Consider the following 15,582-nt stretch of genomic DNA (forward strand, 5'->3'; position numbering starts at 1 on the left):
TTCCCAAACCTTTTCAGCTCAAGATACATTTGGTGTCTTCCCGGGACCCGAACTTAGAAAAATACATTATGAATTCATCACAATTTTGCAGCACAATTTTATGAATAAAATGTAATTTAGATAGAGTATGTTAATACAATATAAATGATCTCTGGGCAGAAACCAGCTAACTCCAAAATGTTAATTTTCAGGAAATGAAGGAAATCTTGAAAATGGATCCCAACCCATTACATCGTTAAGGAACCACTACATACATCCCCGGGGCACTGGTCACTGGCGTGATGTTTCTAGAGCTCTATAGAATGATGTACAGTACATACCTGGGGCACTGGTCACTGGCGGTGATGTTTCTAGAGCTCTATAGAATGATGTACAGTACATACCTGGGGCACTGGTCACTGGCGGTGATGTTTCTAGAGCTCTATATAATGATGTACAGTACATACCTGGGGCACTGGTCACTGGCGGTGATGTTTCTAGAGCTCTATAGTATATAATGATGTACAGTACATACCTGGGGCACTGGTCACTGGCGGTGATGTTTCTAGAGCTCTATAGAATGATGTACAGTACATACCTGGGGCACTGGTCACTGGCGGTGATGTTTCCGGAGGCGGTCAGCTCAGGGAGCAGGATGGGTTCTCCTGGTTTCCTGCGGATTCTGGAGGCTTTGTCTCGGACCCGCTCCTCCACACCCCCGAGGTCTGGCTTCTCCGGAAGCTCGGGCTTGGGAGGCCCTTCCTCGACATCCGCCTCGCTCTCCTCCTGGTCCTCATCATCTTCCTCAGTCTCATCCTGAGGCTGATCTCGCCTCTTCTTTTTCTTCCTCTTCTTTTTGGCTTTCTGTAAGTTAACGTAAGAATGTGTATGTGTTGGTTAAGTTAAACAACATTAAAAAAAAATGTGACGGCACAACATGCCCAATTATAGTTCTTCTGAAGCCAACCAATCACCATAAAGTTAAACCATAAATCTAAAGGCCTGCCCGAAAGGTTCAACTTTCAGATTTGTCCCTAATGTGAAATATTCCCCAGTAGTCTACCTGCTTCCTTCTCCAGGCCTTCCATTCCTCCAGCTGTCTCCTGTACTCTGTGAGTCTCCTCTGATAGTCCTCTTCTTGCTCCGTCTCCAGCTCTACCACCTCTGCCAAGATCTCTGCTTCATACTGCTGTTCATCTGACGACCTCTCCACCTCCTCTCTGGAGCACCCAAAAAACCCAATCCATCAATCAATAAAAGGCCATACATAGAGCACCAGAGAGGCCGCTATCCCCCTGGGTTTACAGTTAGCCCCTCCTATATTCAGCTATTAGTGTAGATTTTCGTCTTACACAAACATTAAATTCCCATTGACAATGAATGGAGAATTTACGTTATATGTAGACAAGCAAATTGGTATTTTTGTCGTACACAAACATTACATTCCCATTGACAATGATATTTGCCTCAAATATGACGTAAATCTTGTCCCCACATGTCTCAATATTTGCCATTGACGATGAAGGAAGAAATTAGGTCAAATGTCCGCCAAATATGACGTACATTTGTGGCAACACAAACATTAAATGCCATGGACAATGGATGGAAAATTTACGTCATATGTAGACGAGCAAATGGGCTAAACCAATCACATAAATTCAGTTGTTCATGAGATGATGTATAATGATAAGTGCGCACCACACTTTCTATTCGAAATCCCATATGCTAATCTTAGATGTCGTCATATAAAAACTGTGTTCCAAAAATAAACAAATCACCCTGGAATTTTTTACTCAATGGATATGAAGCATCAACAGTGATCGACAGTGGAGACAAAAAAGAGTACGATTTATAAAATCATAGACATCGGTTTATATCGGTTATCGGTCATAACAGCAATTAATATGTATAATATACGTCCAGAAATGTCATATCGCCAATATTTCAATGCAAAAAATAACTGTGGCCCAGGAGTAGTGAGAGTGATGTCAGGACTTCGGTACTCTATTTGTTAGGACCAGACACCAGCACCGATAGATTACCATGATAAAGACAGGGGCTTTTGTTATTAACGGAACATAAATCTACTGCAAAAAGAGATCAGTGTGGTTTTCTTGGACAAATCAATATTTATTAACAAGGACAGCTTTAATTCAAAGTTAGAACCCAGTAAATATGTAAGCCAGACAGAACAATAGAAGTGTGTAAAAGTCTCTATTGGCTCGTTAAAAAGAGACCTACAGACTGTATTGTGTGAGCTTATCAGGAGACACATGCTAATGTTGAATGTTGATGCATCACATAATCAATGCTTTCATTGATAGCAAATCTCTTGTTGCAAAACTAAAATTGGCAGAAAATCACCTCATGTGCTGTCCAAGTGTCCAATTACTCAACTTGCATGCTAATAGTTTGGGGATAGACTTATTCAGCCACACACATTTAGACTAAGGGTGTGTGTTCATGCATAGTTTTATGTGTCAAAATAATAGAGCACATGGTACCTTTTGAGTGCACTGGCTGAAAAAGCAGATCACACGACATGCATTTCATTTCACCCAAGTTGAACTTTTCTCAACTTTTGGAAGTGCTCCATCCCGTTGAAAAAGCAGCTCTCTCTGTGTGCCTGGGCTTAGAAGACACCATGTGCGGTTTAACCCTAAATCACTGTTTTCCAAACAGTGGGTCAGACTCGGGGACACTTTTTTCTGTAGTCTGTATTATTTTCCCTTACCTCCTCAGGTAGAGTTTGTAGGGGGTGTTGGTGAACCTCTGGAAGTCCCTCAGAACTTTGAGCTCCTTCCAAAGCTTCACTATGTTCTTCAGCAGTGCCCTGTCCTTCTCCTGCTCCCTGTCCCGCAGTTGACGTGTGTTCCTGTGAGACAGAGCCACAATGTCACCTGGCCTAGAGACCGAGACATGTGATAGAGCTACTTACAATGTCACCCAGACCTAGAGACAGAGACATGCGATAGAGCTACTTACAATGTCACCCAGACCTAGAGGCCGAGACATGAGATAGAGCTACTTACAATGTCACCCAGACCTAGAGGCAGAGACATGCGATAGAGCTACTTACAATGTCACCCAGACCTAGAGACCGAGACATGAGATAGAGCTACTTACCATGTCACCCAGACCTAGAGGCCGAGACATGAGATAGAGCTACTTACAATGTCACCCAGACCTAGAGGCCGAGACATGAGATAGAGCTACTTACAATGTCACCCAGACCTAGAGACCGAGACATGAGATAGAGCTACTTACAATGTCACCCAGACCTAGAGACCGAGACATGAGATAGAGCTACTTACAATGTCACCCAGAGACAGAGCTACAATGTCACCCGTCCTACAGACCTAGACAAAGGGCCTCCTAGACCACTGGTTTTCCAGCTGGGGTCTGGGGACCCCCATGGTTCCTTGAGGGGGTTCCCAGGAGTCTACAGCTATATGATTGATACTGTAATTAGGAACCAAGATCCTGTAACTCTCGGGAGTTAAATGAACAATGAGGATTTTGCAGTGTTAGATTGGGGTTCCAGAGCCAGAGATACAAATGGTATCAAATGAGGGGTCAGTGACCAAATGCATATCACTGGCCTAACCTTTATTTGACCAGTCAAAAACTCAGTGAGATTAAACATCTCTTTTCCAAAGAAAAGAGATGTGTGTGTCCACACATTTTGTATGTCCGTGGCAAAAATGGAATTTTGACAATATATGTCCACCATAAGCCAGCATGGCGATGACCCCTAATACACATCCTTTGATGAATGGTGTTTTTCCTCTGCAGAGGAACTCACCTGACTTCCAGCGTGTACTCATGTATCCTCGTCTCCATGGCCTCGCTGAGGGCCTGGCCACTGTGGATCTCAAGCATGTTCCGCAGGGCGTTCCTCAGCCCGTTTAGCTACAGCACGTGTGCGCGCGCACACACACACACACACACACACACACACACACACACACGCACACGCACACACACACACACACACACGGGACAATATTTCAGTGAACACGTACAGTAATAATGTGAGAAACCGGAAATCAGGTCACAGAGGAATCGTTAAAGAGGGAATCCTGTGAGTCACGCTGTGCAGTCTGAAGCAGTGGTTCTCAACGTCAGGTTCAGGGAATTATAGATAAGACTTTCAGACCTTTTGGTCTGGTTCATTTTGTACACTCAGTAAAATGAACACTGAAGATTTTACAGTGTATATAGGAGTTCCAGTATAGTTCAGTTCAATGATTCAAAATGTCTCTTGCTAGTTCTGAAACCGCAACTCCGTCTCTATGAACCCCTAATCAGTGTCATGAAGCATCAGGACATTGGAGAACTTTGGTTCCACAGCACCCCTGGTGACCATAAACCCCACCCCCGACCCCCACCGTGCTAGGCATCAGGGATGAACACATTTAGACAAAACTGTAGCAGCTGGAACCGTTACCATAACGACCAAAAAGAATACAATAACCTTTCCAGACCAATCTTGCTTCATCGTTATGCCGTCTTTGTCGGGTGGAAACCTCATATGTTACTTTTCAGGATTCAAATGAAAAAGCATCAAAAGTAGCAGATCTACAAGCTTGTGGATCTGCTACTTTTGCTATGTTAGAATATGGAGATAAGAGGTTTCTGCCCAACAGCAACAATATTGCTGTATATTTCCACTGTCAGGCAGAAACCTTGTATGTCCAAATTTCATTTGTATGTGTTTTTTCCCTTCCCATAAATAGCCTATTTTATACGTAACAGCCAAGCTCATACTTACTAGCCAAGCACGTAAAGCGTTACGATGCCATGCATTATGAGCTTGATGTGCTATTTTGTCCATTTCTGAACATTTTAGATGTCTTTGATTTTCTTCATATATAACATGCCAGGACGCCAGGTTGAAAGTGGTTACATGTGTCTGTGGGGGTTCTAAATATTTAACCAATGAAAAGTATTAACAAGGCGTGTAGTGTGCTACATTCGTGCACACTATTTACCTGTCGCCAGAAACGTTTAGATGTCGGGAGCGATGCGGTACAAAGTCACAAATTACATCCGAACTTTGGATGGCTGAAGATTCCGATTTATGGAGGTTTGCTAATCCTGCTTTGAACTGAGGTAAACGGAGACCAGTTGTAAGGTCCCATAGCTGGTATTGACGGAGGCGTTGCATGGCAACCGGATCAACGTTAAAAGCTGCTGTGGGGCTCAACCATTATATACTGTAGACGGAGTATATGACGGGGTACGAACATGTTCGTACATGGCTGATAATGTCCCATAGCTGGGGGGTACGAATATGTTCGTACTTCGCAGAGAATGAATTAAAACATTTGCACACGTTTTCACGATATTTCTAAAATAGCAGATCTACAAGCTCGTAGCACGGCACTCAGTCTGTCTAGCTGCTGGTCGTACCCACCTTGTCAGTGAGGTGTGCAGTGAGGTTGCTGTGCAGTCTGTCTAGCTGCTGGTCGTACATCTGTGCCAGGCGGGCAGCCAGGACGTGCTCCCTGCTGAACAGCGGGTGGTGGGAGAAGATGAGACCCGACACATCCACATCCAGCTGGTAGTCCCCCTCTGGGTCCCCCGCTCTGGCTATGCACAGATTGGCCCGCTTCAGTGCCTGGAAGGCGGAGGAGGGCACACTTCATCATAACATGCAGTTGCAGTGTTCTGCCGAGAACATTCATTCAGACATGCTGTACACTTGGGGGCTTATTCTTACCAGGAGCATGGATTTAGGTTTGTGTGCATGGTGTCTAAGTCAGTGATCTCAAACTTTTCCATGTGAAGGACCCCCAAATAAATAAGCACCTGGCTGCGGAACCCCATCTGAAAATATTTTGTGCCAGGCACCGCCACACAAGATTTGCGTTGTTTCAAAAATATAAAACATTGAAAATAGCAGATCTACAAGCTTACAACGTGTCACATTGTGAGCTTGTAGACCGTCTATTTTCAAAAAGCCAATGTATATAGGGTTAAACTGAATTTGACTTAATTTTGCTGGGGATCCCCTGGAATCCCCTCAGGGACTCCCGGGGGGTCCCTGTAATGAATGAACCAACTGTAATGAATGTCACGTGTTGACAACATGGCACCCATGGCGGTCATCTGAGGCTCTCGTTTGCTCCATGACTTCATCTGACCATGACAGCTGCAACAACTTTTCACAGGTTTACAGTCAAGGATGATTCTCTCTGGGTATTACAGATCACACACTGCCAAGTAGCACTGCATGGGTGCCTCCACTTGTACATTCCCACCCAGAAACTGTTTTTAGACCTAGACAATTGAGTTTTATTTTGGTTACCACGCGACTTAAATCCATAAGTAGCGTGGTAACCAAAAGAAAACTAAATTGGGCGGAAAATCCAGACATTACAGTCCGGTGACTTCATTTATAACATTGGAGAGGAAGCAGAGCTTGCATTAACACCCCTGGCAGCCTAGATACCCCTGAGGTTTTAGCTGCAGTTGTGTAATTTTCTGTGTACAGATGAAATCATAGATGTGGCAATGAATTAGCACCCTCACTCTGGTCTCTGTTTACAAGAGCAACTACCACCTCGCTCTGGTCTCTGTTTACAAGACTAACTACCACCTCGCTCTGGTCTCTGTTTACAAGACTTACTACCACCCTCTGGTCTCTGTTTACGAGACCCGCGCTGCCCCTGTGCCTCTAACCCTCTATCAGCTGCTGAGCAGCTGTTAGTAAACTGGTGAAGGGCAGAAACTGGTCCAATTTGAGATGGCCATAATACTTTAGAAACATATTGTCGCTGTCAGGCAGATATCTCCACACTTTTTTTGTGGCTTTCGCCTTTATTTTATATTTTGTATGGGGGGGCAGACAGTAGGCTAACAGGAAATGGGGAGAGAAATGGGGCGGAAGACATGCAGTAAAGGCCGTCGGGATCGGGAGTCGAACCCGCGGCACACTGCCAGACTGGATTACCAGCCAAGGTGCCTGGACCATTGAGCCATGGCCCAGGCCCACACTTCATCTTTTTAGGCTTTTTCATAAATGAATGCCCTACTTTAGCTACTTTATACAAATTTAAATAATTATAGATAGGCAATGTTTGTAATTTTTTTAAACGTTGCCCAACATAGGAACGCCAGGTTGACTTGAAAGTGTTTAAGTCTGTCTGTGGATATTATAACCACTTGACAGTCCCTATTCTGGGGGGCATACTAGCCAAAAAAAGCCGGCTAGATAGATCGGCTATTTTGGTGTCGACTGAAGAAAAAAAGCGGTCCAAGTTCAGTTGCAAGTTGCAACTGTCGTATGTCTGACCTTCCTGTATAGTGTGCAGAGGGTTAGGTTATAACATACTAATAATACTAATGTGGTGAAGAGGGGGTAGAGTATGTCTGACCTTCCTGTACACAGCGTGCAGAGCAGGGTCCAGGTCCTCCTCCATGTGGAACAGAGGAGGTCTGGTGGAGGACTCCTTGATGGGGTCGGGTAGAGCCATGATCCTGCCATCATCTCCAAACCACTTGTTCCCCTGCACAGCAAAGTGTTCCGTCAATACATTGTCTAGAGAGGAGCTATTGCAGCAATCACTACTGCTGCTGGTATTTGGTATTAGAATCCATTAGAACAGTGGTTTTCAAACGTTTTTTTGTGAAAAGGACACCCAAATTGATACAGTATGTATTTTGAGAACCAATCAATCAATTTACCTGCTCCTGTTTCAAGATGCGGTTTTCCAGAATGTTCTCGTTGGACCGTAACACAGGAGGCCGCTCCCCTACGTACAGGCCCTCGTCCTCCAGATAGCGAGGCCGCATGTTCTCAGGCAGTTTTCTGGAAGCTGGGACTATAGGAGCACGCACGCACACACACACACACACACACACACACACACACACACACACACACACACACACACACACACACACACACACACACACACACACACACACACACACACACACACACACACACACACACACACACACACACACACACACACACACACACACACACACACACACACACACACACACCTTCGCTGAATGCCAATACTAATACTATGTATTGATACAGTTTTAATGATCACATACTGTACACATGTGTATGGCAGTGAGATTAATTGTTCCCATACGCATCTCTCTTAATCCACAACACAGAAAACACTATGAAACGGAGACATACAATAACCTTCAATTATGTCTCTTTTTACTACAAAGAGTAAAACCCAGAACCTTCCATCATCTGAAACTTTCCAGAACCGGTAATTGCAATCTGTGATTGTTTTTGTTTACATTTCCAACAACCCTAAATAAAACCTCAAAGAAAGCGAAATTTGCAGATCTTACTGTACATATACAAGCTCACAATGCACTGCATTGCAACAATTTAGAAACTTTATTTTTTTTCTCCCCTTATTTAGCAGTTATGCCAACTGTATCCTACTATAAACCGGTGTTGTTCAAGTAACTTTTAAAATGTAATTAGTTATAGTTACTAGTCTGAAAAAGTAACTACTTACTTTACTAGTTAATCAATTATGAAAGTAACTAGTTACTTTACTTTATACAAAAAATAAAGGTTTTAAAAAAGTATTTTCCAATTCAGAAAAAATATTCCCTAATGTCACTGGTCCAGTTGTGGTTTGTTTTAAGCTCTACTCTAAAAAACAGGAATAGAACACTTGCCAATAGTACAATATCCAAAATCACATCCAGAATTGAGATTCTATATCAAGCTACTTTGAATGGTGGAAAGCAAGGTACAGACAGTATTGCATTGTAAATGTGAAGGTGTGTACCTGTTATGTAGCTGGGGGTGAAGAGCAGCTCGCTGTCTCTCTGCAGACGTCTGTGGTAGCCGATGTACTCTGCTCTCCTGAGCTCCAAGAAGTCCTGAGTTGACTGTTCAATGACGAACAGGTCCTCTGATTCCTCTGGCACCAGGGGAGCTTCTTCACTCTAAGAGCGGGACAAAGGACACATATGATTCCTCTGGCACCAGGGGAGCTTCTTCACTCTAAGAGCGACACATTTGTTTTTGTGAAGTCTAGTCAAAACCAACGTTGAGGAACGATCCTCATATGTCTCTCTTTATTCGTTATTTACATTTATCTGAGCAATATAGTTATTACAATTACCCCTCGTATGTACAGTATAGACCCTGTCGCAGCCAACCACTACTATTTGGTCTTGGGGAGGGTGTAGACCAGTGGTTCTCAAAGGGGTCAAGTGACCCCAGGGATCCTTGAGGGGAGGTTAAAGGGGGTCCCCAGCGAACATATAATTGATTGATTGATTCTATTTGGTGATGATATCACATAACTAAAACACAAGACTTATTATGGCTTATTTCCATTGAGGTAATCAAAATCACCATATATTATGGCTAATGGCTAACATGTAGGAGTCACCAGTGCAGTGACAGAGATCACTGTCCCGCCCGGCTTCCCTCCCATGAACAGGGGGCCAACTGATTTCGTTGGAGCGCCTTGCCAAACCGGAGACACCGTGTAGGAATCGAATCGTTCATGAAAACCCTGTGTCCTCTCATACCTCGGAGTATGGCTCACTCCTCATCACTGGCAAACGCTGCAGTCTGGCTAATCCCCAAAACTGTCCTATGCTCCTGGAATCAAACTCAGTCCAGTCACCACGATGGTGGGCAGGTACTTTACCCCTGCACCACCCGGACGCACTGAGACGAGATCCTCATATTGTCGCTGTCGGGCAGAAACCTCTTATGTCCATAGCAAATAGCAATCCAACCCATATAGTGATGGACAGCTAGACCTGCCTTGCAAGACAAAGGAAAATCTTAAATCTTGCGGGGAGTGGTCTTGATTTCATTCAAACACATGGTGCTTGTTGGACATACATCCAAAAGCCAAAACGTTTATGGTCTGAGGAGAGTATTTTGTTAATGGAAACCCTGTGTCTCTCATACCTCGGAGTGTGGCTCACTCCTCATCGCATGCAAACGCTGCAGTCTGGCTAATGCCCAAAACGGTCCCATGCTCCATGGTAGATCTGGAAGCATTTTTGTTTGTTTATTTTATTACTTAAGCCTTTATTTGACAGTGATAGTGAAGAGTGAGACAGGAAATGCGGCTGAGAGAGAACGGGAAAGACATTCAGACATGGACCGGCCTTCCAGGAATTGAACCAGCCAGACTCACTGATCATTGTACCCATGTGGTTAGGTACTGTACTGTATATGCCCCTAACCAGGTTATCAGCCTCTAGATCTGGGAGGGGTTTTTTCTCTCTTTTTGAGTGGTGTAAACCACTCCTACGACTGGCTTTGTTAGTTTACGTGTCTGTCTGTCTGTCTGTTCGTACCAAAAATCATTACGTCAGACATTACGTCAGACCACAGCTGATCAGGCTATATAAGACCTTACACCACTCAGTTCACACGGGTGTGATTGTTTATTTTTTCACAATAAACATAGAGAGACAGACTGAGAGGGATAAACAGAGTAACAAAAACAAAAACACAAAAAACCAACAACATAGACACGCAAGAAGATTTTTTTTATAATAATAATAATACATAGATCTGGGAGGTTTAAAGCCGTTTCGACATGGTGTCCTTATTTTGGCCATGTCATTATGAGAAGAAATCAAAAGAACGTTGTGTAGAAAGATCTACAGAAATAGCCGATCTACAAGTTGAGAACGTGTCCCAGACAGGCGACTTGTGAGCTTCTAGATCGGCAACTTTTGCTCGACACGAAAGGGTAAAATAGAGCTTACTGTATGTGGTTAGTAACCAACTGAAATCAGTCATGAAAGAAATATCGCGAGTTCAAGTCTTCACGTTTTGTGTTTTATTTTATTATATTCTTTTGGATCTCACCTGCTGCTGGGTCTCCTCTCCCTCGCTGTCGCCTCGTCTGCGTTCTCGACGTTCCACCTCTGTCTCTCCATCTCCGCTCTCGTCTCCGTCCTCAGCAGCATGTCTTGACTGTTTCTTCCCCTTTCTGGAGACACTGTCAGACTCCTCTGGAGTCTCGGGGTCGAAGTTGAATGTGAAGAAGTTGAACGCCTCTTCCGTGGTCGGTTGGCCCGTTTCTGCCTACGTTTGCAACAGAAAAATACTTTTAACAAATTGACTACGTCATTTAGGGTATGTGGTAAATAGACGGCAGCTTGTTATTATTTATGGTATTTAAGCCTCACACGTTTCGCTGCCTCGCGGAATTTGAGCCTGGAGCTGAGAGCCAATGGAATGTCATTTCCTTCCGGCCTGTCAGTGTCAGCCTGTAAAAACATTGGGAATGAAGCTGGCATTTTTTCCAGTCAACAGTCAAACATCAAAGCCTCTAGGGACAAAATACTAATATACTGTAAATAATAACTCTTTTTTTTTTTGAAACTTTATTTTTTATTCTTTTCCGTTTTTGTGAACAAGCAAGTTCTCTCGGGCATCACAGTACAATATAATTGTTACATTTCAATTGTTAACATTCAGAATGCAACGAGTCATCCAGTCCAAATAGATTGAGGTCCTATGCTAAGATGTTGTCAATCATTCGCTTTGGCAAAGTCTGTTTTTCGCACATTGATATTCTGTTGATTCATTACCATTAATATTTTTATGAATATAACCAGACCTTAATATGTGACAAGAAGATAGTACCAATAATAGCCTTAACTAACATTACAGCAATGACAAATGTTCATACAAGTTTAGTCTCACCTATTTTCCTTTCTCACACATACATCCAATGGTCATTCATCAAATATCTATTTCCGTGTATATTATCCGTTTTAACCAGTATTTGTATGATTTTTAATTATTGGTTTTTTCTATCAACTATCAATTTACTTATCTTAATTGGGTTCTGTAGCTCGTTAACATTAAGTCTAATTATCGTGTCATTATAATCTGTGCTATCCTATGTCGTACAAATATTGTCATTGTGAACCCAAGGTGGCCTTAACTTCTCATCATTATATACATTAATATAAAGCTTTAAATCAAGAAATAAAAAAACATATAAACAAAGACAGGACTTCCAGCTCGAGGTTTCTTTCATAAAGCAATACCTCATGAGTGGAAAGGTAATCTCCTGGGTTCCAGGAGGCCCTTCCAACACTAACTAACTGTTAGAAAACAGGAAACTAGTGTACAGTGATATGACATCTGTTGAGCCCCAGCTTGGTCTCCCAGACAACAGGTCTGTGCTAACATCGAATATCGGAGTATAAAACAACCTAACAGACAGGTATTTAGTATTCAGTCAAGTATGTCCAAACAAAGGTAGTATTGTAAAAAGGGAGAAAAAATATATAAAAATAAAAGCAAAGAGAGGTGAACATTTTCCATGTCTTATGTCTCATTCTGAATTCAAAGATATCTCCCAATACTTCCCATGTACTTCTCCGTCGTAGATCAATCAGCGTTATGGGTTATGGTGATGTCGTCATCTTAAATAATAACTCTTAAAGGCTCTTTCATAATTTCTCAAAAAACACAATCATTCAACAAAGTACAAATATGCCTGATAATGTAGATCAGTGGTTCCCAAATGTTTTAGCTCGAGACCCATAAAAGATAGCCTGATGAAGGCCCTATAAAAACTACTTCACTCACTGCATTTGAAGACAGTGTGCAGGAGTAGGGGTGGGTCCCGAACCTCGGGACCAAGCAGGTACCGAACCGAACATGCTTGGGTACCAGGTACCGGGTACCCATTCAAATAATTCAATTTCGGTTCTCTCTTATTACGGTTATTTTATACCATTTTGGAACCGAAATAGGGAACCGTTAGGAACTTGAATCGATAAGCAGAACTGGAATCGGTACCGGACTAACGATATCCATTCCTATGCGGGAGTCCCTTCTTTTTTTAGCTCGAGACCCAAAGAGAAATTTTAGGACCAAAACTAGTGAAAATGTAAAATCTACAAGCATACAACGTGTCGCGATGCGTTGATCTGCAATTTATTTATTTATAGAATTCTTTGATTGAAAAACTTTTGTAATCTTTTGAAATAATATATATACTGTATATATTTAAAACGGGTCCTGGCCCACTGTTTGGGAATCACTGATGTGTAGACGATGTAGGCATGAAGGAGCTCTCACCTCTCTGTCAAATCTGGTGAGAGTGTCTCTGTCTCGGAGGCTCTGTAGACGACTGGGTCTCTCCTGAGTGGAAGTGTCCTGCTGCAGGATGCTCTCAGCTTTGGACTGGGAGATAAACAACCATGTATTATGAGCACGATTCACCGCCTTACCTTACCTATGTTTGCTATTTTCAACATCTATCTATAAATGAACCAAGTCTCTGTACGTCTGTAATCCACGTCAAATTCCACACCACCACAGGGAGTGTAGTGCCCAGTGTCGAGTCGGTCGGACCCACGGTTGTCCAGAACCGCCACCAAAGGACTCTGGACAGGGCCCGTGCCCAGGGCCCCTGCCCAGGCTCCATATATGGAGCTGGCCTGTTCTGACATCACAACACTCCATATTTGGGCATGCCTGACACAGAACTCCATAAAGGGACACAGAGGCACATACGGAAATCTCCATATATGGGGCATAAAAGGGACACAGACAGATGGGTGGAACGGGTACTCTGCATTTCCCGTTGTCCAGAACCAGCACAAAAGCCGACTACAAACACTACACCTGCTCTGAAGGACAGCGCACGTTGTCGCCGTGCAGTGGTACCGCTACAGACAGAGGCATTGACACACACAGAGACAGTCACAGCAAACAAAAAGGACTGCTGACAATTTTCAGACTGATCCTGAAACAAATTCACCTCAGAATGTTTTTTAACACAGGTTAACAAAATACCCTAAAACTCTATCCTAGAGGGCCTGGGCCGTGGCTCAGTGGTCCAGGCACCTTGGCCGGTAGCCCGAGTCTGGCAGTGTGCCGCGGGCTCGACTCCCGATGGCCTTTACTGCATGTCACTCCCCCATCTCTCTCCCCCATTTCTTGTCAGCCTACTGTCTGTCCCTCTATAAAAAAATATAAAATAAAGGCGAAAGCCGGAAAAAAAACCATAAAAAAAAATAAAAAAACTCTATCCTAGACGCAAGGTTGTTGTCAGCACATCCCGGTTCAATTCCTGCACGTTTAGTAATGAATGGCACAAAACATCATGTTAGAGATGTTAGAGGAGTCGGTCCTTACTCTAGCTGCTCTCATCTTCTCTCTCATGCGCTGTCTCATGGTGTGGTCTGACCGGCTGGAGCCGGGGGTCTGCAGGGGTCCATCTGCAGAGTCTGGGGTGGCTGAGGACTGACGCAAGGGGGGGAGACCTGGAGGATCAAAAGGTTTCATGAAATGAGTACCGTTTACTGCTGTTCATTACCTGTATTACCATAAGAAACACACTTGGAAGGAGAGGCAGGTTTTTTTTCTTTAGACAGGATATCATTGTTGTCGTGCAGAAACCTTGTACCTACAAAATATCAACGTTTTATGTTTTTTCGTCATGGCCTACTTCGTCATACAGAGTCAAGGTAAAGGCAAAGTTCCCGATCCATTTCCTGAAATGTTCCAGTCCACCCGACAGCAACATTATGAACCCACCTCTGTGGGAGCCAGCCGGAGGCCTAGACAGGACCGCTGGTCTCTCTGCTGATCTCCCTTCTCCGCTGTTCTCCTGTACGTTGTCCTCATGGGAGTCCTGGGTAGAAGACTGCTCCAGGAGCTGAGGGATAGGTCCAAATAAAAATATTCATATCATTTCATTTATTCAAATCTGACATAGTTTAAAAACTGTGTATTTTAATTCCTGAAATGCCTCAAACGTTAGGTCAGCCAAAACAAAAACAAAAAACAAGGTCATGTTTAAACAGCTGGAGAAGATGAGAGAAAGGGAGAGGAGTTGGAACTCTACCTTCTTCTTTCGTTTCTGCCTCTGAGCCTTTAGCATGTGCTTCAGCGTATCTCCAGGGTCTTCCTCACCACCTGTGAGCTCCTGCATGGTGCAACGCACATGTGCGTACACACACACACACACACATGCACGCGCACACGCACACGCGCACACACACACACACACACACACACACACACACACACACACACACACACACACACACACACACACACACACACACACACACACACACACACACACACACACACACACACACACACACACACACACACACACACACACACACACTTTTATTAAATGCCACTAATACTTACCTACAAACAGGGTCTCTACTAGCAGTAGCTTTTTTGCATTCTAAGTGCAGGCGTGAGAAATAAATATTTGCTTCACATCAAAAGGACAAAATAGTCTGTGCTGGCTGGAGAGCAACAGCTTGCAAGGTGAAGAGAAGCACTCTGAGCGTGATTGGAGCAGTGTGAACAGAGCACAGCACACAGACAGTACACAGCAAACTATACTACACAACAAGCTCCATTGTGAAGAGAGACACCAACCTCCATTGTAGTGTGTCTTCTGTCCTCTCTCAGCCTGCTAGCTGGAACCAGAGCCTACCAGGTAGATTATAAAGCTTACATTTACTGCATTGTTGGCCTCTCTCTTAACCTACGTGTATGTGTGTGGCTGGGGTTTGAGTGTGTATAACACCCACAGGTCATGTTGGGTCTTGTCTGAGAAGACTAGTCTCCTG

At 43.6% G+C, this 15,582-nt stretch overlaps 1 protein-coding gene across 3 annotated transcripts in view; it reads right to left on the bottom strand.

The window, feature by feature from the left end:
• The window catches only part of cc2d2a (coiled-coil and C2 domain containing 2A), a 36,739-nt gene that overhangs the window by 19,517 nt on the left and 1,640 nt on the right, over positions 1 to 15,582 (bottom strand). For 2 of the 3 annotated variants that reach the window (XM_079504860.1, XM_079504858.1), the window contains exons 4-18: positions 15,389 to 15,442; positions 14,832 to 14,912; positions 14,522 to 14,642; positions 14,120 to 14,247; positions 13,058 to 13,162; positions 11,146 to 11,226; positions 10,823 to 11,041; positions 8,763 to 8,922; positions 7,672 to 7,808; positions 7,362 to 7,493; positions 5,399 to 5,602; positions 3,785 to 3,891; positions 2,714 to 2,854; positions 1,043 to 1,199; positions 578 to 843 (exon numbers count right to left, since the gene is read on the bottom strand). In XM_079504860.1, coding sequence (XP_079360986.1) covers positions 578 to 843; positions 1,043 to 1,199; positions 2,714 to 2,854; positions 3,785 to 3,891; positions 5,399 to 5,602; positions 7,362 to 7,493; positions 7,672 to 7,808; positions 8,763 to 8,922; positions 10,823 to 11,041; positions 11,146 to 11,226; positions 13,058 to 13,162; positions 14,120 to 14,247; positions 14,522 to 14,642; positions 14,832 to 14,912; positions 15,389 to 15,442 — 2,093 coding nt within the window. The remainder of the gene's footprint in view (positions 1 to 577; positions 844 to 1,042; positions 1,200 to 2,713; positions 2,855 to 3,784; positions 3,892 to 5,398; positions 5,603 to 7,361; positions 7,494 to 7,671; positions 7,809 to 8,762; positions 8,923 to 10,822; positions 11,042 to 11,145; positions 11,227 to 13,057; positions 13,163 to 14,119; positions 14,248 to 14,521; positions 14,643 to 14,831; positions 14,913 to 15,388; positions 15,443 to 15,582) is intronic. The other variant, XM_079504859.1, reaches the window with a different exon arrangement.

Source organism: Electrona antarctica, assembly GCF_951216825.1.
Source record: "Electrona antarctica genome assembly, chromosome: 7".
NCBI classification, from domain to species: Eukaryota; Metazoa; Chordata; class Actinopteri; order Myctophiformes; family Myctophidae; genus Electrona; species Electrona antarctica.